This window comes from Diadema setosum, chromosome 1 (genome assembly GCF_964275005.1).
Source record: "Diadema setosum chromosome 1, eeDiaSeto1, whole genome shotgun sequence".
Taxonomy (NCBI): domain Eukaryota; kingdom Metazoa; phylum Echinodermata; class Echinoidea; order Diadematoida; family Diadematidae; genus Diadema; species Diadema setosum.
Window position 1 is genome coordinate 27,132,495 of NC_092685.1, and position 25,508 is coordinate 27,158,002.

At 40.1% G+C, this 25,508-nt stretch overlaps 1 protein-coding gene across 2 annotated transcripts in view; it reads right to left on the reverse strand.

Annotated features, from left to right (window-relative positions):
* Positions 1-25,508, reverse strand: part of LOC140229175 (homeobox protein Meis1-like) — a 171,416-nt gene that overhangs the window by 13,340 nt on the left and 132,568 nt on the right. For both annotated transcript variants that reach the window (XM_072309451.1, XM_072309444.1), the window contains exons 9-10: positions 21,613-21,689; positions 4,525-4,583 (exon numbers count right to left, since the gene is read on the reverse strand). In XM_072309451.1, coding sequence (XP_072165552.1) covers positions 4,525-4,583; positions 21,613-21,689 — 136 coding nt within the window. The remainder of the gene's footprint in view (positions 1-4,524; positions 4,584-21,612; positions 21,690-25,508) is intronic.

Consider the following 25,508-nt stretch of genomic DNA (forward strand, 5'->3'; position numbering starts at 1 on the left):
ACCCACATGCAAGCAGCCTGCTTTAATCTGACAGGGGCTGTCGGCAGTCGCCATTCAAAAAATCTCGCAATCGTTTCAAAGGAAGATGAATTGTCAGTGCCGGTGCTTCCTGGTGATCCGGCCCTTCCCTTTTTGTCTGCATCGGTCTGTCCCCGACATCTCACGCGGCGACGGTGTGTTTTTATCGACGGATTCATTAATCTATTCTCTTTGCGTCATGATCTGGCACAATTCTAGTATTCTGTCACCCATTCTTACTTACGTGATTGATGCCTTTCCATCTGCATGCGAGGGGCTATTTCATACGAACAATGCACTTTGATTGATCTGTGGCTATCTGCATGTGTTATTCAATGTAAAGTGTGACGTTTTTGCTCTGCCACTGCTAGTCACAGTGCATAATGACTCGGGACATCACACTGGCAAAGAAAAAAAAAATATTGTCAAGTGGTGCAAAATCTTGCTGCGGCAGGGAATGCCGAAAAATCGAGATAAAAATGAAAGCTATTATACCAGTGTTTGTTTACTTTTAAATAATTAAGTGGTGGGCATGTTTGACTACGTTGTGTTAACAATACCAGTCCATCGCTTCCTTCCGACAGGACTTTGCAACAGACGTGGTTCCATTGTCGTGCCGCCATACACAAACAGCCACGTTCCTGTCATCTTGGCCAAATATTTTAGACACTCCTCTAGCTTTTTCTTCATAAGAAACAGACCTACGAAAATGTCGTAAAGAATACATTACAGCGCGGAATTCTAAAATCCATTGTAAACAGATTGCACTAATGACGGTCACTTTTCTTTCATAATTAACCTGTTGAAGACTAGTCCTGAGTATACTCGGGCAGGTGTCCATGGGAAATGCATGTTAGACAGCAAAATCAGCTCATCTTCCATGGGTTAACCTTGCTCCTCCCAATGCCCCCACCCCCCCCCCAAAAAAAAGAACAACAATTCACGTTTCTACATATGGTATATCTGACACTTTTTCCTCACCATTGGTGTTGAAAGTTGTGTCATTTATGTCACATTCACCGACTCGATCAATTTGACCAAATTGGCAAAGTCAAGTGTATGTCATCTATCATTCCTTCCAGTAGGTATTGCTTCCTTTTCAGACAGGAAAATTGTGGTGGGGGAATAACAAGTTTGGTTACACTGTCACCATGATCACTATACTATACTATGTGAAAGAACAGACTCCTCAGAGGCTAGCCGATAATCTCTAGAACTCTTTCTCATTTTTTTTTTTTTTTTTTTGCTCTATACAGATGAAGATGTCCATGTACCAGAGTGCTCCAAATTTCCCACTTTGATGAGCAGCTGCTTTTTGAGCTAAAACCCCAGATGACGAGTGGTATTCTGTTCACTTCAGGCCAGTAGGAAGGTAGCGGTATTTTATTGACCTAGATGATCACCCCCCCCCCCCCCTTTCCCTCAAAACAATAACAACAACTGTAACTAGACTTGGAATTTGTCAACACTGACAAATTAGGTGATCCGATCTATTTGGAAATCAACGATTCAAATCCTGATCCCAATAGGCATGGCCATAAATGTTTCATCTGCGTTTAGGGGATATTTGCCGTGTGATGTTTGGATTCTCATTTAGAAAAGGGAGTCAGACCTGCCATCTTTGGTACCGAATTCCGTATACACTAACGAAGATACAGAATGAAGTATATTTGACCTTTGAACCCACTTTCCACAGCCAAGATGGTATCTGAGCAAAAAGTGGTGATTTTGTGAAATGATCCTTGTAACATGGTCTTTGCGTGTGCAAAATATGGGAAAGATAGGACATGTATTCACCAAGATACAGGGTAAAACATTTATGACCTTTGACCGTAATTTACATACCCAAGATGGTGTCCGATCAAGTAGTTGTTATTTTATGAAATAATGTACGTGACATGAACTAAACATGTGCAAAATATGGGGGTGATAGGGGCTGTTTTTCTAGAGTTATTGCAAAGAAAGTTGCAGAAAGAAAGAAAATCTCAATTCATCGAAGATAAGCTTTAATTTCAACCAAGTTTTTTAACGTGATCCCGACATCGTATGAAAAAACAATGTGTACAGTAATGATAGTGCAAAGTCTCAGCTACAACATATTAAAATCAGGGAGAAATTCACCGAAGCATAAGTGAGCTAGTGCTCGAAAAAGATAGTCATGTCAATTTTCATTTGCAGAAAAAACTGCACTCCCATAGAGATAACACGTCATAACAAAGATAGAGAAAGAAGTACATATGACATTTGACCCCACTTTGCACAGACAAGATGGCATCTGAGCAAAAAGTAGTTATTTTGTGAAATGATTCTTGTAACATGGTCTTTACGTGTGCAAAATATGGGAGAGATAGAACATGTATTCACCAAGATACAGGATGAAACATTTATGACCTTTGACCCTAATTTACATACCGAAGATGGTGTCTGATCAAGAAGTTGTTATTTTATGAAATAATGTACATGACATGAACTAAACATGTGCAAAATTTGGGGGTGATAGAGGCTGTTTTTCTTGACTTATTGGAAAGAAAGTTGCAGAAAGAAAGAAACATCTCAATACATCGAAGATAAGCTTTAATTTCAACCAAGTTTTTTAATGTGATCACGACATTGTATGAAAAAATAAAGGACACACTTGCGATAGCCCAAAGTCTCAGCTACAACATATTAAAATCTGGGAGAAATTCACCGTAGTGTAATTGAGCTAGTGCTCGATAAAGGTAGTCATGTCAATTTTCATTCCAAGAAAAACTGCACTCCCATAGAGATAACACGTAAACTGGTGAAATTTGACAACATTACTTTCAATCCGTTTTTACGAGGTGATAACGTCATCCAGTCAAAATTTTGTTATTACACTTTTAAAAGAACATTAAATAAGCTACAACATACTGAAATCTGGGAGAAAATTAACGAAGGATAAGTGAGATACGCTCGAGTGAACTTGAAATTTGGTGACGTCATTTTGAAAATTTACTTTTTTTATTTTATTAAGAAATCTGATATCTTTTAGTCATTTTTTCAGCATCGCCAACCCATGAATTGACATGTACAACTCATCAGCTTTCAGAATATGTAAAGAAAATGGGGGGTCACCGTCCATCCTGACGAGTAAAATCGGATTTAAAATTGGCGGTTTTTTTGCATAGTTGCACTGTATATCGCCATTGACGCGCGCGCGGAATTTCAACTTTGACGGGCCTGTATGACGTCATATTGAGTCGGATCGACTTGAAACTTGGTAGAAATATTCCTTGACATTTCAGACATCCGATCAAAGTGAAAAAACGGGAAATTTCTATTGTATATGAGCTGTGCGTGCGTATATGTGCGCGCGCGTACGCGTCCGTCCGATTTTTTCAATTTTTCAAAAAATGCTCCAAATGGTCTGAAACGTATGCAAAAAAAATTTGAGCGCGATTGGAGCATACAAATATTTCAACGTGCGCGTACGCGCACGTTTTAACGATGCGATGAATTTTGAAAACATGAGTAGAATTCCCTTGAATTGAAATTTACGTGACGTAAATTTCATTGAAAAATTCCATTCCATTAATGAGATATGATTGAAAATGTGTTTTCATATAATGACGTCATAGTGACGTCACGGTCGACTGATCACTACGATTTTACTTGACCCGTCGTCTTTGGGACATGATACATATATGGTATAATTTTGACATTGATAGGAAGAGGACTTTTTGAGCTAATCTCTACACAAATTTTGCCCAGAAATAAAGAAGGAAAAAGAATCCGTACAGATACAGAAGGTGATCCGAAGGATACTCGGATCACCTAAAAACAAACTCAATGCCATGTGCCAACAGGGCCTGCCAAGACTTACACATATCACAGATAGGGGAGACTCTACAACAGAGCAATCAACTAGGTAATTGAGTGTTACATATTTGTTTTGTTTGTTTCATTTTCTGTCCGAGAAGATGGCTAGATGGCTCACATTCAGCTAAATCAGCTGGTCTTCCATGGGGTCCAATTTGTATGTACCTGGGGTGGACCACTACACCGGTTTACGTACCCCATTCTTGCAAGGAATGAATGAAGCAGATGTATGTTTGGATGTATGATGGGTTGTGACTCTCGTGCACTAAAGAGAGCTCTATTTTATGTCCTATCTCAGGAAAAGAATGTTTTGTCCCTGCATTAGAGGGGGCGGCATGATAACACGCAACATTGCTCAGCAAGACTCACTTGGATTTGAACCCGTACACTAACCTGGGCTATTCCATTGAAAGGTAGATACATTTGCGACTGAGCCACCTCGCCAACCTTAAATGCATCTCAGAAGGTGAATGACAAATACTTTCCAATTCAGGGAGGCTTTTATATTCTTTTGTCAGGAAATAAGGAAATAGTAGATACTTTTATCAAAGGGAACCTTCTGCAGAGTTGGAGAGACTGGGGTACATCTGTAAACTACAGGGTGTCTCATACTGCTAAACCAAGGCCCGACTACAGACGCTGACAGTGACACAGAGGCTGACTTACCCGCTCGATTTGATTGGTCGATCATGGGCTGTACTATTCGTCTCCTTGCATTGATGAACCTGTAAAATGGGGAAGGGAAGGGAAGGAGAGAATTGAAGTTTTGGAGAGGAAAGAACAACAAGAGACATCATTATGCGGCCACTGTGCTTCATAATTTATACGACAGAACAACATCATTCATGACCGCTGTGTTGTCTGTAACAATGGTGGAGATTTACGTAACAAAAATACCGTGTTGCACAACATCTCTCACTCGTTCCAGTCTAGGTATCAACATGTGTATGATTGCTGAACATAATATTCATTGATTGCTTTACATCTATCGCATAATTGTAACATATTTTCAAAATATCACTCCAGGATATAGAAAATACACATATAATCATCTGATATAAAGAATGATTTGCAAGTATAAATGTAATATTTCAACAGCAGAAATATGTAGATTATAAACTTGTCAAGAAGAGAACAAAAAATGGTTGAAAGATGGAAGGTCCAATTAATGTTTTGATTCTCTTTCTCATTAATAATCTCAGTACTGTAATAGTATTCCAAACTGGGTATGCATCAGCATATTCATGAGGAATGTGAATTGGTGTTTCATGATCATTGTTACAAACACAAGGTGGGAACCCTTTCCCTTGATGTTGTTCTTGCAGTTGTCATGCCAAGCCCTTGTTTTGGACCCTCCAAATTAAGAAAGTCTCCATTTCAGGAGTGCTAGACGCTCTGCAATATCACAAATATGAACATTCTTTGCATAGTTAGTGTATTTTGTCATCAGAAGAAAAATTGATAAAAGCATCATATGCCTCCCTTTCATTCCAATTCTATTTACACATTGGTGATAGTTGAAGTGGGCCTCTGTACGAAGTGATGCTTACACAAAGGCCAAACTGTAAGCAAGTACACTTCTAACATCATCTTATGCTGGCAAATAATACAGCCTATATAAACATGGCCAACAAGCCTACTGATTTGAAACCAACCAACCAAGCAACCACAGAAAAGGATCCATCAATATCAGACCTTTAGTTCTTGCCTCCCATATATCTGACATAGATAATGCCGCATCCCCTTGGTTAAATCTTTGGGATTTCTTCACTCAAAATTGTGTTTCTCATCTCACAATAATGGTAATTACTCCTCGGCTGGAGAGGCCGGCCTCTAGCTCCGCTTCTCCCGGGAGACGAGAGAGAAGAACGAGAAGTAAGTAGAAGAAGAAAGAGGAGAGGAAAGGGAGGGGAGAACGATAAAAGAAGGATGACGACGCTAGCCGCTTGATGACAATTGTTCCCTGGACCCTCCCTCCTCGTTAGCTCTCCCCAGCTCTGCTCCCTCCGCTTTCTCCCACTGCCCCAACCCCTCAGCATTTCTCGCCCAGCAGGAACCAGAGTCTAGCGCGGGAGGGCTTGGGAGGTCAGCGAGCCCTCATCGCAAAACCCACCCGACTATAGCCCCCCCTTTTGCCCGGGCTTCTATTCAGCCCCTCCGCCGCTCCGGGAACCCGATACAGTGATCGAAAATGCGGGCTCTGCGGGAAATTAATCAGTCGTAATTCCAGGATTGGATGATGTCAGTTGCAGCGATAATGACGAGGGATGCTCTGAGGAGGATGACAAAACTTTTGCTTCCCTCTCATTTCATGTCTTGGGCATTTTCCTTCCAATGTATTAATGAATAAATCCAGAAGATAGCTCTGCCAACCCCTTATCAATTCTTCTCCAAATCTCTGGCACACTTTGAGAGTTAAAAAAGGTAATATTCATTATGCCCACCACTCACCTTTTTTTTTTTTTTTTAAGCAGACATTTCTTTTTCCAGGCTATGTCTTCATCATTCAATACAGTACCTTACATGAAGTCTGACAAGAGAATGGACCCATTTTGCGTGCTTTCCTTAAAAAAATTACATTTCACATGTCCCCATCTTATTATGTTCTTTAGCAATTTCACTCACTTAGTATTATCTTCATTTTTTTTCTCTCATTGCAACCATACATTTTCAACATAATTCTCCAAACAAGACCACAACTGTCAACATTTTCATGTCTATTCTAGTTCTTCTTACTTGATTTTCCATCATTTTTTCATCTGCCAAAGCATCGGATCATTGCATGGATGAAGATGCTCTATCTGTGAAGTTGATATTTTGGGGCTAACATCTTCTTATCCCCATCTACATTTCTTTTTTAAATTTATATCTGACATATCCTATATTTTATTACTCTTACAATGCATCAAAAAGACAGAAAATACAGTGACAGGCACACAGACAGACAGACAGACAGACAGAGCAAGAAAGACAGAAACAGATTTTTTTTCCCCCTTGAAACCATGAGTTCAACCTCCAAGAATTTCTCCATCAGTTATCAAATTCATACTTCAAATCAAATCCATGCATTTCTTCATTTTTTTTTCTTTTCTTTCATCCCTTTCACAGTGAGACTTACAGCTGTGATGTATTTGGCAATCACGGAAAAGTCCTGGGGAGTATCGGGAAGTACCCCAAACCAGAACCCCCCCCCCCCCTTCAAGGAGCACTTCTCTTAAAGGGAGATTGTGTCAGAGAATAAAATTGGTATCAGTGGATTTAAGTTCACATGGCAAATCTCATTAATAATAATGGAGAAAATTGCTCCTTTATACCTAGAGCTGGTTCACACTTTTTGCTTAGCATCAATAAGACTTATAGTTTGGGGTGTTCTTCTTTTTAATCATTGAGCACCAGTTGAGGATAAAAGTTTGCACAAAATTAGAGCAATGTTTGTAAAGACCTCAATCCTCTCTCCCCTCCCCACCCCTCCCCCACTTCCAAGAATACTTCTGCTGTGGGGAAATAGGCTTCATCATCATGAAACAGACCGCAAAGGAAAGAACCATAAGTGCAGAAAAGACTACCATCAGTATACATATTTCATCTGTAAATATTAAAAAGCACAAATCAAACAATGAAATGTTTTTGTGTACACAAATGCCTGGATTGCATGTGCATATATTCAGACGCATGTTCTCTTGCCGGGAGTTATTTGGTGCTTACAGGCAGGGGCCGGGCTTTAACTGCGAGCTTGTTGATTGCTGCATTCGAACGGATTGCTAACCTGCTACGATTCTGCAGGGGGGAGGGTATCCCTTATCATCAAGCTGTCCATAACTTAACCACAATGAATCTCCTGGTTTCGAATGTCGAATCAACATGAAGATGAACTTGAAGTTTAAATACTGAGAACTATGTGGGCCATTCACACTGATCCTACCTTCAAGTTTAACTCCTTCGGGATCCACCATCAGTGAGGCAAGCTAAGTTCAAGTTTACTTGAAGTCTTGCCAGCTCACTGTGAGGCCCATTATTGAGGTCTCAGTTGAATAAATAGATTTTTTTTTTTGTCACAAATCACACACAGGAGATAAAATAGTGAGAATGTGTATAAGTCAGTTTTAACCTTCTGTGCTGTTGTACGGAAATCATTCAAGAACTACTGTTCATGCTCTCATTATGTCGACAGGGATTCTCATGCCAAAGGATGAATTTATGATCCCCCCCCCCCCGTATTTAAATGTCAGATTCAAGTCTCTCTCTCTCAGATGATGAACACTTATATTTCCTTGATCTATCCCATCCGAGTCGTAAGGAGATGTGGGTTAATACAACACGAACGGACTGACAGTCCAGGGAGGTGCGAGCACACAACTTTTATTGCTGAAAACAGTGCATATTTTCTGTGTGGAACAAGTGCAGATGGAGACCGCAAAGGCACCACAACACAGCTAATCTTACTCAGACTGCAAGTTCAAAGTGGTCCATTAAATGCCACATTCACATTTTAACCCGAGTATATACACGATCGAACTCTCTATAAAATAATGTACTGGTTCTGTGCTCAAAATGTTCTATGATCTGTTGCTTCACTTGATCTGAAATCTGGCAAAAATGAATACAAAAAAAATCCTAAGAGTATATATATTTTACTTGACAAAACAAATAAGTTGCACATGGGTGATCAATCATTTTTATATGCTGGTCCACTCCTAGAAAATGAACTCCAAAAAGATATGTGTTATCTGTCCTCTCTCAGTAACTTTAAGATTTCCGTCCAAACATTTTTTAGGGGAGCATTTTTGTATACCTCATGTTTCTTTCATCTCTTTTCTCACATCTCTCTTCATAGTTTCTGACTTTTTCTGCATCATGAACATCTATTCATTATTACTCTTATTCTTATTATCATAATTATTACTGTTATCACTATTATTATTACCATCACCATCATCATCACCATCACCATCACCATCACCATCACCATCACCATCACCATCACCATCACCATCACCATCACCATCATCATCACCATCACTATTATTCATTATTATCGTATGTGCCTGTGCCACACCCTGCTTCAATCATCTCTGGTTTCAACGTAACAATCTTGAGGTCCTGGCATTTTTACTTGTGAGGCATATGATGAGCTCCTCCAAGGATATATCAACAAAATTGATAAATGCATAGAAACAAATAGATTGTCAAAATCAACCAAGCAAGATCCATCCAAGTCACACAAAAGATGCATAACACCTACCTCCAACCAGTGGTATTCATGCAATTCAACATGTAATCTGAACATTATCTTGTGTGAATCATTTCTTTGTATTTGTGTTTAAGAGTAAAGGAAACTATGCGACAATCTTTTCAGCTCTGCATTATGCCACATTCTTTGGGGTGGTTATAAAATATATTCAGAATGCATTTTGGAAAAAAAAAAAGAGAAACAAAAATGGTATTACAATCATTGGTTGTGACAGAGAAAGGTGCTAGCTGTGAATACAGCTAGAGGCATAAATGTCAGGCTGTATCTTGCTGATGGGGGGGGGGGGGGGGTAAGGAAAGAACAAAAATTAGGTAGAGATTCACTGGGGAATTCTGTCAATGAAATGGAACACTCACATACACACAAATACACACAAAATTATTCTGATGAATAATATGGCATATTTCAGAATCTTACACATTTACCTCCGTATGATAGCTGTGACGGGGAAAAAAAAAAAGCAGAGCTGTAAGTTACAACCGCTGTTTTCGACGGGCGAGCGAGCCATTGAACAACCGTGGGGATGGCATTTGGGGGATAATGTTAGGATTCATGGCGGATAACGATAATGTAGTACGGCAAGAAAAATAACACCATCGCCATCAATCATAATCTCCTTCCATTTTTTTTTATAATTCCAGTTTTCTTTTTCCCGCTTCCTTCATCCATTCTATCAATAATTCATATTCTCAATACTTCATCAGAATCATTGTGTCTCCCTTCTTCTTCTTCTTCTTTCTCTCTCATTATTGCTTCTACCAAACGTATCTATTTATCTCATCTCTCTGGACTCGTACCTTACCACTCTCACACAATTTGCAGAAATCATCACACACTTGCTTAAGGGCAAGTATGCAAGGAAAAAAAAATGTCATGACGGTGGGCTGAAATACCTTGGTACATGACTGAAACAGAAAGTTAACAGGTGACTACATGCTTAACTGCACCAAAACTTGAAACAAAAATGAGCTGAGCCTTATAAGAATGGGAGTCATCTTGATCCTCTGTGATTCTTGATATGCAGGGCCAAAGACAGAGAGAGAAATCCCCGGGAACAAATGATTATGGATGGAATTTATCTTTCTTTTTTTTGTTCAAATCTCACTGCATTACATATCACTTTCTCACACAGGATGACAAATGTAGAAAAAAATGTAAGTGCTAAAGCTACGCAGCTGATTTGTGCAGATGCAGTACGGATATTGACACTAACTCTCCCTGACATATTATCACAACTTACAGACATACATTTCCCTGCTCTTAATGACGAAGTGTTTTTTCCTTACCCCCCTGGCACTGGGGTTCAAATGGAAACAACACTCCGGCCTTGATAACTTGTGAAGTGCCAACGTCTTCCGCGAGGAGCGTAATGTGAACTGAAAGGACGCAGGGCCATATCTGATCATTTTCTTCCAACCCGTCCGGGCTCGGGAGAATGTGGTTGATGCGATTCCTACTGACTGGCTCAAAATGTGAAGGCCGAGCGAGTTTTTGGACGAACGAGGCACATGTGTCTGGCGTGATTAGCACATTACGGCTCTCACCCTTCCTGAGAAGGGAAGAAGAAATTGCGATTATTTTGAGGGACGACATTGGCAACATATGTGTCGTCGAGTTTGAATCGTCTCGTTAAGAGTGCAAACTTACTTGTTTGGCTGAGTCAAATCACATTTGCCTGCATTTGTAATTTCTTTCCTTTTCCACCCTTTCTCACTATTATAATTCTCAATATTTCAATCTCTCCGGCTGGTCCTCTACACCAGCCTTCTACGGTCCTGCGAACTTGAACTTGAACCCAGCCACCATAGGGCATATTCCACTTCGCCTCCCTCGTTATTTGTGGCTATTTTTTTTTTTTCCAGCTGTTATAGCTGTGCAATTTTTCGTTTGTATATGTTCTTCCCCGGTTTTTCCCCCCTCCGGCCGACCCCCGTCCCTCCTTCCCTCGCGGCCTCTGGAGAACACCTTTCAACCCAGCACTTCCTGCTACTCGCGACAGCTAGCCCAAATCATGAATATGCACAAGAGCCCCCCACTCGATTTGCATGAACATGCAATAACACATGATGTAACTTGAGTTCTGTGTTTGCAATGTGACACAGCACTCGCCTTAGCACCGAAGACCTTTCCAAATACTGAATTACGCAGCAGCGGTAACTCCATAATTCCGCCATGAATAAGGCATCGACCATTGTGCGTAGCTTGAAACCCAACTGCTCACTATATCCCCCCTTTCTCTTTTTTTTCCCCCCACATTTTTCTCAAACCTTTTCCTCTCAGTTTTCTCACGGATTCACGTCCTCTCCTCCTAGAAGCCACTACGAGACAGATCAAACTTCCTGACAGGGCGAATCTTTCCTGGTTTTCATGTCCTCCACTAAAATCCATTCCTAAACATGAATTCTAGAGTTTTGATAGTTGAGACAGCTCTAAATCTGCAGGGGCATCCCATGACAAAGGGGTAAGACTTCATAAATATCTACCACAAGGAGAAAGGATGCGGAGTGGAAGGGGTCGAATGACGTTCCTTTTCTTCCCCTTATGCAGCCAATGACATGAGGGTCATACCCAGTCTTTCTATTAAATGCTCTCTAAATCTACCTTCTTCTTTCTTTCTTTTTTTCATCGCTGAATTCAAGTGGCTTTCCTCAAGCACGAATGAGGAGTCGTAAACACATCTTGAAACGCGCAATCTCATTAACTCTTTCGATATCGCAAGTTCATTTCACTTTACAGGTGCTAAAAAAGAATCTTCCCCCTGTCATCAAACATATCTATTGCTTCTTATAAAATTCTGATTTTTTTTTTTTTTTTTCAGGGCAACAACCGCATCTGTGCATTGCTGCAATTATTATCTTAAGATGTCGAATAACTTTCTCAATTGCTTTTCTCCTTTTAACTGTCATACATTTTTCCAGTGTTTTCTTTACTTTCCATTCACACCTCCACCATTTTTCACTTCTTAGCAACTCTTCATAAGTTTCGTATCTTTTGGCAAGCCAAATCAGATCCCATGTCAAACTATAATGGTTTTGCAAAACCAAAATACAAGTAATGATATTTCAACAAGAATTTCCATTTCTTCAATCAATTCAAAATAATTATTACCGTCACATAAAATGGCACATCATTTTTTTTTTTTCTCTGGGATCTGAGACGTCCCATCACTCAGTACCAAGTCATCCTTTCCTCCTTCTGGGCCATGGCCAGGCCAAATTTAAATTTAGAGCTGACCCTATTGACCCCTTTGATAGTCTCTGTGGATGGCATTTTTCTAGGTTATGAGAAGTCATGGAGATGGTATAGCGATAGGAAGATTCAGATGTGACTCTCTTTGGGGGCAAGGAATGCATCTCTTTTGAATCTTATCTTGTCGATTTTCAAATCTGGCTGCATCTGTCAAGTGTCTCCTAACAGGACCTGATTAAAGGGGATACTCTCGATTTTTTTTTTTAATCTTTTTTTTTCCCCCAGAACTCATGACTGTACAAGTATGGACACTTTATTTGATATCTATTTTTTGTGTGTGAAGGGTGTATAATAATCACACTAAGATTACATGATCCAGGCTGATGAGAGGGGTCATAGTTTCTTTTGACAGAAAAGACAATCATGGCAGGAATGCTCAAACAGCAGAAAAAAAAAACCCACAATCATTCCGATGTTTCCATCAAACACTCTGTCTCTGCATCCACCCATCAATCTTTTCTATCCATCTAAATGTGATTATACGGATACATGGGATTCGGATCTGATTAAGAGGGAAGCTGGGCTGAATTGCGTTCACCACCATGATTGTTAAATTAATGACTTTGATAGACAGAAAGCAAGCAAACAAGCAAACAACCAAATCTCAACACAATCACAAACCCTTCAAGATAACAATCTATTACAGATATGAAATCAGCCACATCCCCATCAAATACATCGATGATGTTGGATTGGAATGGGAAACATTAAGGCTACTTCTGTGCATGGAGTGGAGGTGTTTGAAATATTATTCAAGACCATTTTGAAACATGACCTGACTATTCATTATCAAATATGATCAAGAGGATAGCTACCTTCAGAGTATGGAAAAAAGGTGAATATACTGAGTATTACACACAGGTTACGCTGAAGTATTGGCTTGTGTGCTGGCAGTTCCTGAGTAGCCGAGTAGTAACCTGTGCTTACTTTCTGGCTCGACGTTCCCCATCCCCCCCCCCATATCATAACGTTAAGAAACTTACTTCTGAACAAATCTTTCTCTCCTCTGAATGATCACCATGTCATTTATTTTTGACGTCTTGATAAAACCCCTGATACGAGCGATCCACTGCATGAAGGCAAATCCTCTGTGAATTCTGGTAGCAATTTTGACTCATTTGAGAAAGGTTCTGGCAACAGTCATGATTTAACAATGACTTTAAGGATGGATCAAGGTGACTTAAACGGAGCCAAATCTTTCATTTTTTTTTTCTTTGGCCCTGTATTCCAGTCCCACAAAGATCTTGATTGGGACGAGAGATCTGGGTCACACACGGAGAGGGAAAACATGGAGAATGCCCGAAATAGGGTTGGAGTAAACAATTGTACCACAGATGGGCAGAGGTCTTTCCACACACGTAAACAGCAGTGTGGGGCTTGTGTGATGGAGCGGGGAGATTACAAATGGAGTTAGGGAGTTCTTTTCTTTTCTTTTCTTTCTTTTTCCCCCTCCCTCCTCCCCATGAGGAAGGAGGGGGTAAAGAGGCATCTAGGGTGGGGTAAGAGTAGGGGGGAGGAGGATGGGTAAGGATACCGAGCAGGGATGATTAATGGGATAAAATACTCGCCAGGCGCCACGCATCCCAAACTATGCTAATGATAGCTGTGCCCCTCACTGAGTGGTGTGACCATATGGTAGACAGCAGGGGAGCAGGGTGCGTGAAGACTGAATGTGGTCTGCTGCGCTCTAGTGTCCTCCGCATGACTATCACCGCCTGGAAACTCCCGTTCTCGGCAGACATTCATGTTGGGGGTGTGAACGCATTCCCCTCATTAGCATATTTGCGAAGTCACCAAGAATATACGAAAAAAAAATTCAATCTCCAATACCCAGATATTACTCTGATGACATCAAATCAACCAATTCTTATTGAAAATGGCAGAGATTATGAATATTCAAGATATACAGAAATTTATGAAGATTACTGATTGATATGGAAAACATTACTTTCCTGCAGTACGGGGTTCGATAACTATAATATTGATAAATAAGGAAGGCCTGGCATTAGTGATAAAAAATATCACTCCATAATTGCATCTGCTGGTGGAAATGGAAAATCAATGAGAACCCATTTCAATAATAACATCAACAAAAGAGACAAAATATCTCAGGTGTCATACAATGTCAACAGGGAATCAATGATGGGCTGGACGTCTGGACACATGCACCACTCCTCTTGCGACTGACTACAACCAAGGAGGTATACTCGCCTAGAACCTCCTTGCTATAACATCGCTGTCCCTCTGGTGTATGGCCACGAGTCCTTCTGGAAATCATCTGCATCAAGACTACAAATTTTCTCATCCCTTCTTGCATAAATTTGAACAAAGTTACGGGCTGGCTGGAGAGAACCCGACAGGCACTCAGCAACATGAATAAATCATACCCTCTGTCAGCCCCCCTCCCCCCCCCTCCCCCCCATGGACTGCAGGCTTAAAGGAGAATTAATCTCGCAGGGTGTTCAGATACAAAAAATTTATACTGAAACGGTATAGCCATATCAAAACAGTATAGCTATAATTATGCTAAATTTATATGTCTGAACGCTGACTAACGAAACAATGTATAGCGAAACGACGGTCAGAGCATTGTTTCAAACTAGAACTCGATAACGAATCAACATTCCGTCATGTCCAATATGCATCTGATCGTATGGTGACCAGAGAATGGTATAACGAAAGGTGATCCTATACCTGTTACACTCATGACCATAATAATGTCATGCACAGTGAGAAACTGCAAATTTATACAGCATTTTCCAGAACGGTCTGCCGGCTATACGATGATTCTTTATACGTCGTTTCTTCATCAAGTTTTGGTATAAACTGGCTTGCATCTGAACAGGGGGGATACACTGTTTCCTTACCACAAGGAAAGAGAACTTCACTATGAAGTATAATCCCATCATGGGCATATTCATTTCACAGTAAAGAATCAGAAAGGTTTTTTTCTTTGGGCGGTGGGGGGGGGGGGGGGCTCATTTCGTCATCTTTTCTTTCGAATAACAATTTATGCTTGTAAGCACTCAGTGAGTGTCCTCTGTATATCTTCTGTATAATTAAAAAAAAAAAACAAGAGTAGATACTAACTTATTGCCTGCAATGACAGCTTATGTGGAAAATGTGCTATACTGGTCTATACAATGCAGAGTAAAACCATGAGAAACTTCTGCATTCCCTATATGGCTGCACAGAAGATGTCCTACACATTGCCAAGTAGACTATCAGGTACCGACGGGTATGTTCCAGCTCTTTTTCATGTTCAAAAATTTACTCCCTTCTCCACCATTGACAGCCAAGGAAAAGCTTGGCTCATATTATATCAAATAATGAATGCATGAAAAATGTAGAATATAATGATTACAATGATTCTACTACTACTACTACTACTACTACTACTACTACTACTACTACTACTACTAATGATGATGATGATGATAATAATAATGACACCAATGATATTAATGATAATAATAATGATAAAAATATATACCATATAGATACAAATATAATGTATCTGTATTTTGTACGATGTATCTGTTATAAGGTCTGTGATATAGTTGAATTGTATCATATTTAAATGTCTAGTAGAAGTAGTATAATAAAAATAATCATACAAGAATAGCAACAATAATGATTATTGCAATTGTAATATTGCAACTCCAAAGAGTAATGATTAAATAATATATGTCTCATACTTATATGTGCTCTTTCAGGTTGTGAGCATATTGAGCACTCAAAAGTAGACTTTGAGACCCAAATCTCCGCACTACTGTGCCAGATTTCCTGAGTATTAATTCATGGCTTCCGATGATTCCAAGGACCTTTGCAACGAAAATATCCCTCCTCCGAAATGATTCATGCCAATCACAAAATGCAACAACATTGATAAAGGCTCCGAAGTACCTTTATAAATAGTTTATGAATAGTATAGGCGAGTGTGTCATCTTGTGTGCAACTGGTAATGATGAGTCCATCTTACACTCACACACACACACACACATTCAAGCATCCTCACACACAGACACAAAGCAACACTCACGTGCATACTTTGTGTTATTTTGGCTATGATCGTGCTGTTGCCTTTACGTACTGCTGTGGTTTTATCTAAAATGCATACGAATAATCAGGTACGCCGACTATTGCTCACATTGTACTATCCAGTTATAAGCAAGTGCAACAAACGATTGCAGAACAATAACACAATATCCGTTAAATTGATCTTCTTTTATGGAGAATTATGGAAAGGAACATGAGGAAAAAGATTCCAACATATTCTCAGCATGTTGCTCACACAAACTCCGGTTTGAAAAGATTTGCAGCTAGTGGTGCATTGCTACACAGGGATCGTACTTTTGTAAAGCAAGATATTTTTGCAGCATGGAATTTTTTCGCGAATTGGAGCCAACAGCCTTTTTCACGGCATAAATTTTTGCAAATTCCCTCTGGCATTCAATGCATATGGTGTAGACAAGAACTTTCTCATGCATTTTGATTTTGCGAATCTTGGCTATCGCGAAATTCACAAAATTCGCACGCATGTTAACATTCCTTGTTTTACTGTACATTTTTGCATGCAAGAGTGAAAACTTCAATTAAGTCATGCTCTTTTTGTTTTCAATCTATTATAAACACTCCCACTCCCCGTACATAGAGAGAATGGTAAATATGTTCAGCATGTAGCCAGGCCTACTGCAAATACACTTGTTTTCACTGATACATTTGTTTGGCATTGTAGAAGAGGACAACCACCATTATGCAGCAAAAGGTAAAAAAAAAAAAAAAAAGAAAGAAAGAAATCTATGAAGGGGCAAGATGTAGATTTTCCTCTCAAAACTTCACACGCAATCTTGCTCAGCACTAGCAATTACTACACAGCCGAATGGCAAAAATAAAACCGATCTGGGGACCATTATAGACATTAAAAAGAAAAAGAAAAACAACAAAAACCTGCTGCAGCATTATCACCCTTCTTTACACCATGCAGGCCTCGACAGCCAGCGAAAGTCGACATATATATAAATTCCGACTCCGAAACGAGGAAAACCCAGATGAATATTTCATGTTTCCCTTTACAATATTCATCTAGGCAGATGGCGTCGAATTACAGCAGAGAGTCACTCCACTTCCATGTAGCCCAGCTTTCTACCTGTGTGAATACATATGTGTCTTGCTGTGTTTCATGCACTTTTTGTTTTTTTACTACGCATAAACTATGCTGGGCTGCATTTGTGTGTGTGCATGTGTGTCTGTGTGTGAGTGTGTATGTGGGTTCTTTTTTTTTTTTTTTTTTTGCATATTCCCAGCGTGTCTTTCAGCACCCCCATTCATCACTGCCTCATAGCCTGGTTGCTAAACAGTTAGTTATAGGCGTCACGATATTACAGATTCATTTGACGCTCCGCTCTCCTCTCCTCCCCACCCCACCCCTCCCCTTCCCACCCCACCTCCCCCCCCCCCATCGTAAATGAACGGCACGCAACGGTCATAGACTGCTGCTGTCCTTATACAAAGCAAAGAGCTAGCACTTCCGAAATAGAGCTATGCACCGTTTAACCTTGCACGACATCTACTGGCAAAGGGAAATGTAGCACATTGTTGTTGTTGTTTGGGGTTGTTGTTGTTTTTTTTTCAATGGAGCCACAATGTTTCATAACACCAAGGCTCTATGTGTTACAAACAAATAGAATATGATGAACGGATATGTAGCTTCATTGATTACCTGAATTTGCTGAGAATATACAGCATATTGTATGCTAGAGATAACAATACCTCATTTCCATTCATATTTTCACAAATACGATCATTGTCATGCGACCATTCGCAGACAAATACACGTTCACAGAGCAGTTAAAGGTACTGTTTACCATTGGAAGCAGTGATTTTAAAAATGTTTGAGTTATCACAATTGATGCACATGCATAGGTCAGTTGTATCACAAAACATCCTACCATATAAAGATTTTGCAGTACAGCCTAAAATATAAGGAGGTGTCACTATTTTTCTCAATAAGCCATAACTGTAGATGGTTTATTCTATAAACAATTTTACCATAACTATTGTTCACATTTTGTACATTTAACAACACTTTACATTGATAATACTGATTAACATTTTTACACTGGTTGTTTCTATTGAGAACTCGTATTTTAGAACTATTTTAAAGCACTAAAGTTGGAATTTTGTTTCATCTGCAAATCGTAAATAATGTTTTTAATTTTTAGAGTTACCGCTCAATGTTGATGGAATATCTCTACATTACTTGTTTCAGGCAAATCACTTCATTTTTTTCCAATACAAATAGTCAAATAAAATAAGAAAAATCAAATGATGAATTAAAATGAAGTCCATATGAACAATTTCAGGGAATTATTTCTCTTCATGATAATGAATAACAATTTTAGTTGACCACATACGTTTTGAGCAAAGTGGTATACAATTCTATGTAATGGTAAAGAAATTGCTACGCAAATGAAATTTTGTGTAGCAGTTATATCCACAATGGATAGTGAATTACTAGTGATATTGGGAGAATAATTCCCTGAATTTCATGCAAGGATATATACACAATATTATTATTAAATATATATTATTTCCTGAGCATAATATAAGGATATACACACAAAACATATCACACCTTTTCAAAATATTTTCATATGATACAGCTTTACTGAAATGAAACATAAGCTGTAAATCAGTTTCTATATAGGGAAAGATTTTTGAATGCAGTTTTTCCTTTTAATTACCTATGAAATAAAGTTGGGGAGTATTTTTTTTGTGTACATTACATGTAAAAGAAAAGAGATAATTTCACCTCCCCCCCCCCCCCCAAGAAGAGAGAAAAAGAAAGAGTGGTATATCCTGTCACTAAAACATGCCTGGGTGATTGCGCTAATTTTTGATGGGTCAGTATTGATTGGCAAAAGCAGTGGAGTCAAATAGCGACCATCAGACCCCGAGGGTAGGAGGCGCTGGGATGAATATGACCCGTGAAAAGATAGCCTACCCTACCTACCTTTAGAAATGAAACTTTCACCGCTGAAATGCCATATTAGAAAAATGCTTGCAAATGTGATGCAATCAAAGGAGTGCTTCAATGTTTTTTTCGTCAAGATATTATAAACTTGTATAAAAAAAACAGAGAAAAAAAATTGCAAAGCAATCAAAAGTTTGTTGTAAAATGCTGTCACATCTTTGAGAAGGAAAATTGAGAGAAACTGTGGCATTTTCAGTCTTTTTTTTTATCCTTTCTCTTTTCTTTTGTTCAGTTTTTTCAATGTTGCTTGTCACTGAGAAGGAGGCAAAAGAAGATAGCTGGCAGGCGAGGGAGGCTGCGGCTGTCTCGGCAGACGGCACTAAAAACTACTGATGGGCAAGGCCGCGGATGATGGAAAGAATCATCCGCACCCTTGAGCCGGTATGATACCCAATCTGGCTGAGCTTCTATCCCCTGACACGGAGGGCAAGCCTCCGTGGCTGTGTGTCACGTTACGAGCAGCTTGTTACCCACGGCGATCCATGGGCCGATCATCAACCATTTTTCTGCCAGCATTACCCCTCTTCCTTCCCCCCCCCCCTTCCCTTTACTCTGGCTGAAGCTGTGGATGCCCTCTCCTCTCCCCTCCAAACACACACACATACACACACACACAAACACCTTCTGTAGAGATGGAGTTGGGCCTTCTTCGTTGGCATGGCAACAAGCAGGACTGGAGTATGAAGCTTGCAGGAGCTGCAAATTGGTTACAGATACTATTGGGTAAGGTTTTCTAGACATTAATTAACTGCATGCAGTTTCCCTTCTTCCTCATCAAACCAAAACAAAAAGGGAAAAAAAAATGAAGATATCTTCCCCCCCCCCCCCACCTCATTTCTCTCAATATTCTGTTTGCATACTTCGTTGACTATGTCCCATTTGGGTCCAAAGCATTTGCATCTCTATAATTGCCAGAAATTGGGCTAATTCTCTGTAGTTTATGCTTCAGTGTTCACTTTCTCCCCCATAGCGGATAAGAGTGAGGCGGGGGAGTGGAATGGGAGGATCCGCCTCTTGCAGAAAGGGTTACATTGTTTGGAAGGGAAGGGGCGGCGTGAAAGGTGCCTGGGTATTCTTTCAGGGCCCGTAGGCAAAGCAGTCCTTGCCGGCACGCTGGGGAAATATGACCGCCAAACTGGTTCTGAGAAATATAGAATATTGTGCCTGTGGGCACAGTTTCCATTCTAGGAGCTCTTCTTGAAAAAAAAAAAAAAAATAGCCGATTGCTTTAAAGGGAGAGGTGTAAGTTGCTCCGGGGCCGAGTGACGGGCCAATTTTGCCGTCACACAATGTGGTGTCACTTTCATACACAGACACATATTGTGCAGAGAATGAAAAATGCGCAATCTTGCAAAGCAAATGTGACAACACAACATACTGGGGATAGGAGATAGAAGGTGTATGTGGGGTGGGGGTGGGGGGTGGGAGAACACTTCCCATTCAATGCAATTGTGGCCGACCGAACACTGCAGTTGGTGCAAAGATTGGGGCATAACAGATGCAATGCGAACCCAATTTACCCAACTGAAACATGGGTCTGAAGATTTGTTTTCATCAAAGAAGTTGTTTTTGTAGAGCTTTAACTCTCAGACGGATGACTATATGTAAAATGTGATGAGTTAGTGTGATCGGATTTAAAGTCAATATCAGCCTATCAGTTTGTTTATGTACATTTTTATGCAGGGGGTAGGCCTACATGGTTATCACTACTGCTGAGATTAATCAAAAACTCATCTTTGTGATCTATCTGCTATTTCTTTTTAAAGGCATACTCTTAAAGGCAGAAACTTAAAACCTAGACAAATTAGTCTCTTGTAAGTCTTTTCACTTTTTTCTTACTTACTCTTTCAGTTTTACAAAAATTCGGTTTGATACGGATGCTAGCGTGCATAACAAAGTGAGAGAGATAAGGGAGGACTATGATGGTGATGTATATACTTATATCTTATCAATTAACGCTGTGTGTGCATAAAATTCTTCCTATCTGCATCATACAACATACATATCATTTTAATGGATTTCATGACATTAACTCCACATTCCAGAAAATCTCCCCTCCCCTCCACCCCCACCCCCATCCCCCCCCCCCTTTTAAGTCTGCCCGATATAGCTGGCTCCTGTTTCCAGGGGCAACCAGGCAGCTGTTGGTTCGGGGACCCGATTCCTACGCTGGTGCCCTCCAGAAGAAAGGGATGTTGCCTTTTTTTTTTGAACTCACCAGTTATTAACTTGCAGGATCGTCAGTCCCGTGTCCTGAGCCAGCTGCTTCTTCTGCTCTTCCGATGGGTATGGATGCTGTGCACGAACAGAGGAAATGACGGAAAGAAGCAGCGGTTAATCTAAAAATTAGTGAATGAGAGATATGAATTTTATATCTAATAATCATCCTACTAGGAGTGACTTCCACAAGAGAACGATCATGGGCAATGTAGATTTTCATTGCTTATGTTAGAACTTTTTCATGGTGAAAGTTCAGACATGCCTGGTAGCATTATTTGTGCGTGCGTCTGTCGCTGAAGGGAAATGGGATGTATCAGGTAAGCCCCTTCATAAATGTGTATACAAATCTAGAAAGATTGTTTAATAGCAGATGATAGCATGTTATTATTTGCTTCAGAATACACAAGTGGTTACTCGCATGAAGATTAGCTTTTGTTGTGATCATCAAATGAATAGAAAAAAAGAGAAAAAGATCAACATCCACCATGAAATGAGAAATCTCTTCACTGAAAATCAGTCATCATGGCGCTACAACAGGCCCATCCGCACAGCCACCGATAGTCCCAATTATTTGCATGATGATTCAACTTGTTACGCAAAAAAAAAAAAATAAAATAAAAAATTGATGCATGTGGACATAATAATCGTGACTGCACATGAGGTTGGCATCTCAATCTGCCTACCACTGAAAGTGTGACGTTTTGGAAATAGTCACTATTATTTTTTTTTTCTATTTAGTTTTAGATTATTTGTGATTTAGATTATTTGTGGTGGACAGTATGCATGAACAATGTGCAAAATCGTACCAGTTTTTATATCTTATAATGCAAGGCATGTGTTGGACTCTTCTGGACATTCGGATAAAAGTGAGGAAAAACTATGAGACTTGGGCACGTGCAGTTTGGCCCCACTCAAACTGGTGTGATTTTGATTGTGAGTGGGTAACAAAAAAGTGCAATTTGAATCGCGATTGAAACCCCTCCTTTTCAGGGCATGTAAATAGGCCCAAGAAGTTGGGTGGGTAGGTAGGAAAACCACTCTAAGAAGTCGATCCCATTCCATTTGCCAGTGAAAACAAACTGGCTTAATTCAACTTATGAGAACTGAGCTTCCCTTGGTTGACCAGATGACTTTTTATTTATGACTTCTTGAGCTGGAAAAGAAACACAAAAATCAGCTCCTCATCTAATATCAATTCTCCAGCAACAAAGGAAAGGACTTTCCCCCGGGGGAAGGAGGGAGAGAGGGAGAATACGAATGACAGGAAAAAAGTAAAGATGAAGGAAATTGTGATGGAAAATTGAAGCAGTGATAATGATCTTGAGTCAGCCAAAGAAAACTACCAACTTCACAAGAAGCTTGAACTCGGAGTCAACCCTGCTCAGATGGAAGTCTTGTGGTCTTACTCCCATTTCTCCAGGAAAAGATCACCGAACATTAAGGGGTTCCGAGAGCACTACCACAAGACACGGGATTGGCGGAAACCAGCAGGGAGAAAATAGGAGGTCAGCCGCGGAATGAGATGTGCGGCTGCAGTCACAGACATCGACTTGATATTCAGTGTAGTCTGAGTAGAGACTTAGTCCCAACAAGTGGTTTATATTGTTGGCTTTTATGTCAGTACAAAAGAATGGAAAGAGGAACTGTAAAGATAAAAAAAATGGTAATATGAGAACAAAAAATCAAAAAGAGAATGCCAAATTCAGCTGAAAACCAGCACAACGGCGTGGAGATATTTGAGCAGCTTCGATTTCAGAATATGGACGAAGTGGGTATTCAATTTCAGACACTACAAACACAGTGCTAGGAAAAGGTGGGCGAACATCTGAGCCTACCCTTCTGTGCAGAGACTACACAAATCGAAACGAAAGGCACATGAAAATGAAGAGATAATGATGTCAAATTACCGGAAATAGACATAGACAGATCGAAAATCAGCTCAGGAAAGAAACCAAGAGACAATAAATTTGATGAAAATGCAGACTTTAAAAAAAGGAAAGAAAGAGAGAGAGAGAGAGAGAGAGAGAGAGAGAGAGAGAGAGAGAGGGGACTAGACATAGGACAAGAAAGTATTAATCATTTCAAGGCACGCAAATTTGGGAACATTCCAACAAAAATACACAAAAATTTATACATCTATGACCTTTGGATGCACAGCAACGAAGGTATTATTTCCTCACATCTCCCCCAAAACTCTTAAACGCTTTTCCTGTGCAATAATACTCGCTTCCCCAGGGAAATTGATAAATTTTTCTGTTCATCTGGGCGGCAACTTTTATGGGCACCTCCCTTAATCAAAAGGTGTGATCTCTAGGATGATGTCATTTTGCATTTTGCACCCACGCCAGGAAAAGGGGGTAAACCAAATAAAATGGGAGAAACCTGACTGTATAGCAGTCCCTGATCATATCAAAATGTTAGCTTATCTTCTGTCTGAAGTTATTCACATTTGATTTACCTTCTCCTTTGTTTTGTTTTGTTTTTTTCCTGTTTAAATGTTCCTTAGAAAGTGGCAATAGCGAGCTTGAGATCTATGTCACGAATGCTAAGACGATGCAGCCTCCTTGATGGGTTAAACAATGGGATAACTGTATCGCACACATGCAGAACACCATTTTTTGCCTAATAAGTGTCATCTTGATGTTTGCATCACAGATCTAAAGCTCGCTAATCTCTCTAATAAACCAATAAAGACAGGACAAAGACAATACACAAAGAACCCCAAAAGAGAAAAACCCTTCATTACGATAAAAGTAGTTAAGTTGGAGATTGTTTGACCGCTATAACAAAATGTTCAATCCCTTCAACAGAAATGACTAATCATTTCAAAACAGAAAAAGAAGAATTCAAGGATGGAATGAGATTCAGCTTGGGACCCTCCCCCCCCCCCCAAAAAAAAAAAAAAAAAAAAAAAAAAACTAGGAAGAAAAGAAGCCTTGAAACACTTTTGTCAATGGTTAATACTTATTAATCAAATATATCAAGCAAACCTCGCACAGAGTAGAATAGAAATTGTGCGCCTACGCAGTGGTGCGCAGAGCATCGTCACAATGAAAAGTCTCTTTATATTATAATCCCTTTTCATGAGATTTAAAAAAAAAAAATACAAAGCCCAAGCGAGGGAGCCGGTGAGTCTCCCTAACGAACCTGTCAGAGGCAGGCATGATGGTACATATTTTACACCTCCCCAATCAAAAATAATTGTCGGCCGCACAAGGACCACATGCGCGTCAACAGCGCCTCGCTGGAGAGGAGCCCCTTACAGATGGACGCAACATCATATGCGCATTAATTTTACAAGGAATGCGTTTGCACGGAGAGTCACAGATGATACCACGGTTTGTCTCTTCCTCCCTTCCTCTCAAAGGGAGGAGAGGCTGGACAGAAGATGGGGGGGGGGTAGGAATAACATTTCTCTCTCTCTTTCTTCCCCCCCCCCCTCTCCATCTCACGCTGCCTCCCCATGTCCTCTTCCACGAGGAGTGGGAGCGTGGAGTCTGCCAGCCAGCCGATGGTTGGTGCCGTTGCGTCTGATCGGGTTGGACCGTAGCGTTTCAGCTATGTTTACCCTACCTGCCACGGGGGCCAGCATTTCAATTATTACCAAAGGGATGATTTATGGGCTGAAAACCCATTTCGTGGCAACAAACTCAACCTGAAGAAGACGAGGAGACGACAACGACATCGACAGAAGAACAAGAAGAAGACTAAAAGGGAGAAGGATATGAAGAAAAGAGGAAAAGAGAGACAGACAGACAGACAAACAAGCAGAGAGAATGAGAGAGAGAAAGGGAGAGACAGGATAGATAGAGCGAGAGATAAAGAAACAATAGAAAAGTCAGCCTTCCGTGAATACACACACATCTCCCCAATATGACACAACACAGCCACCCT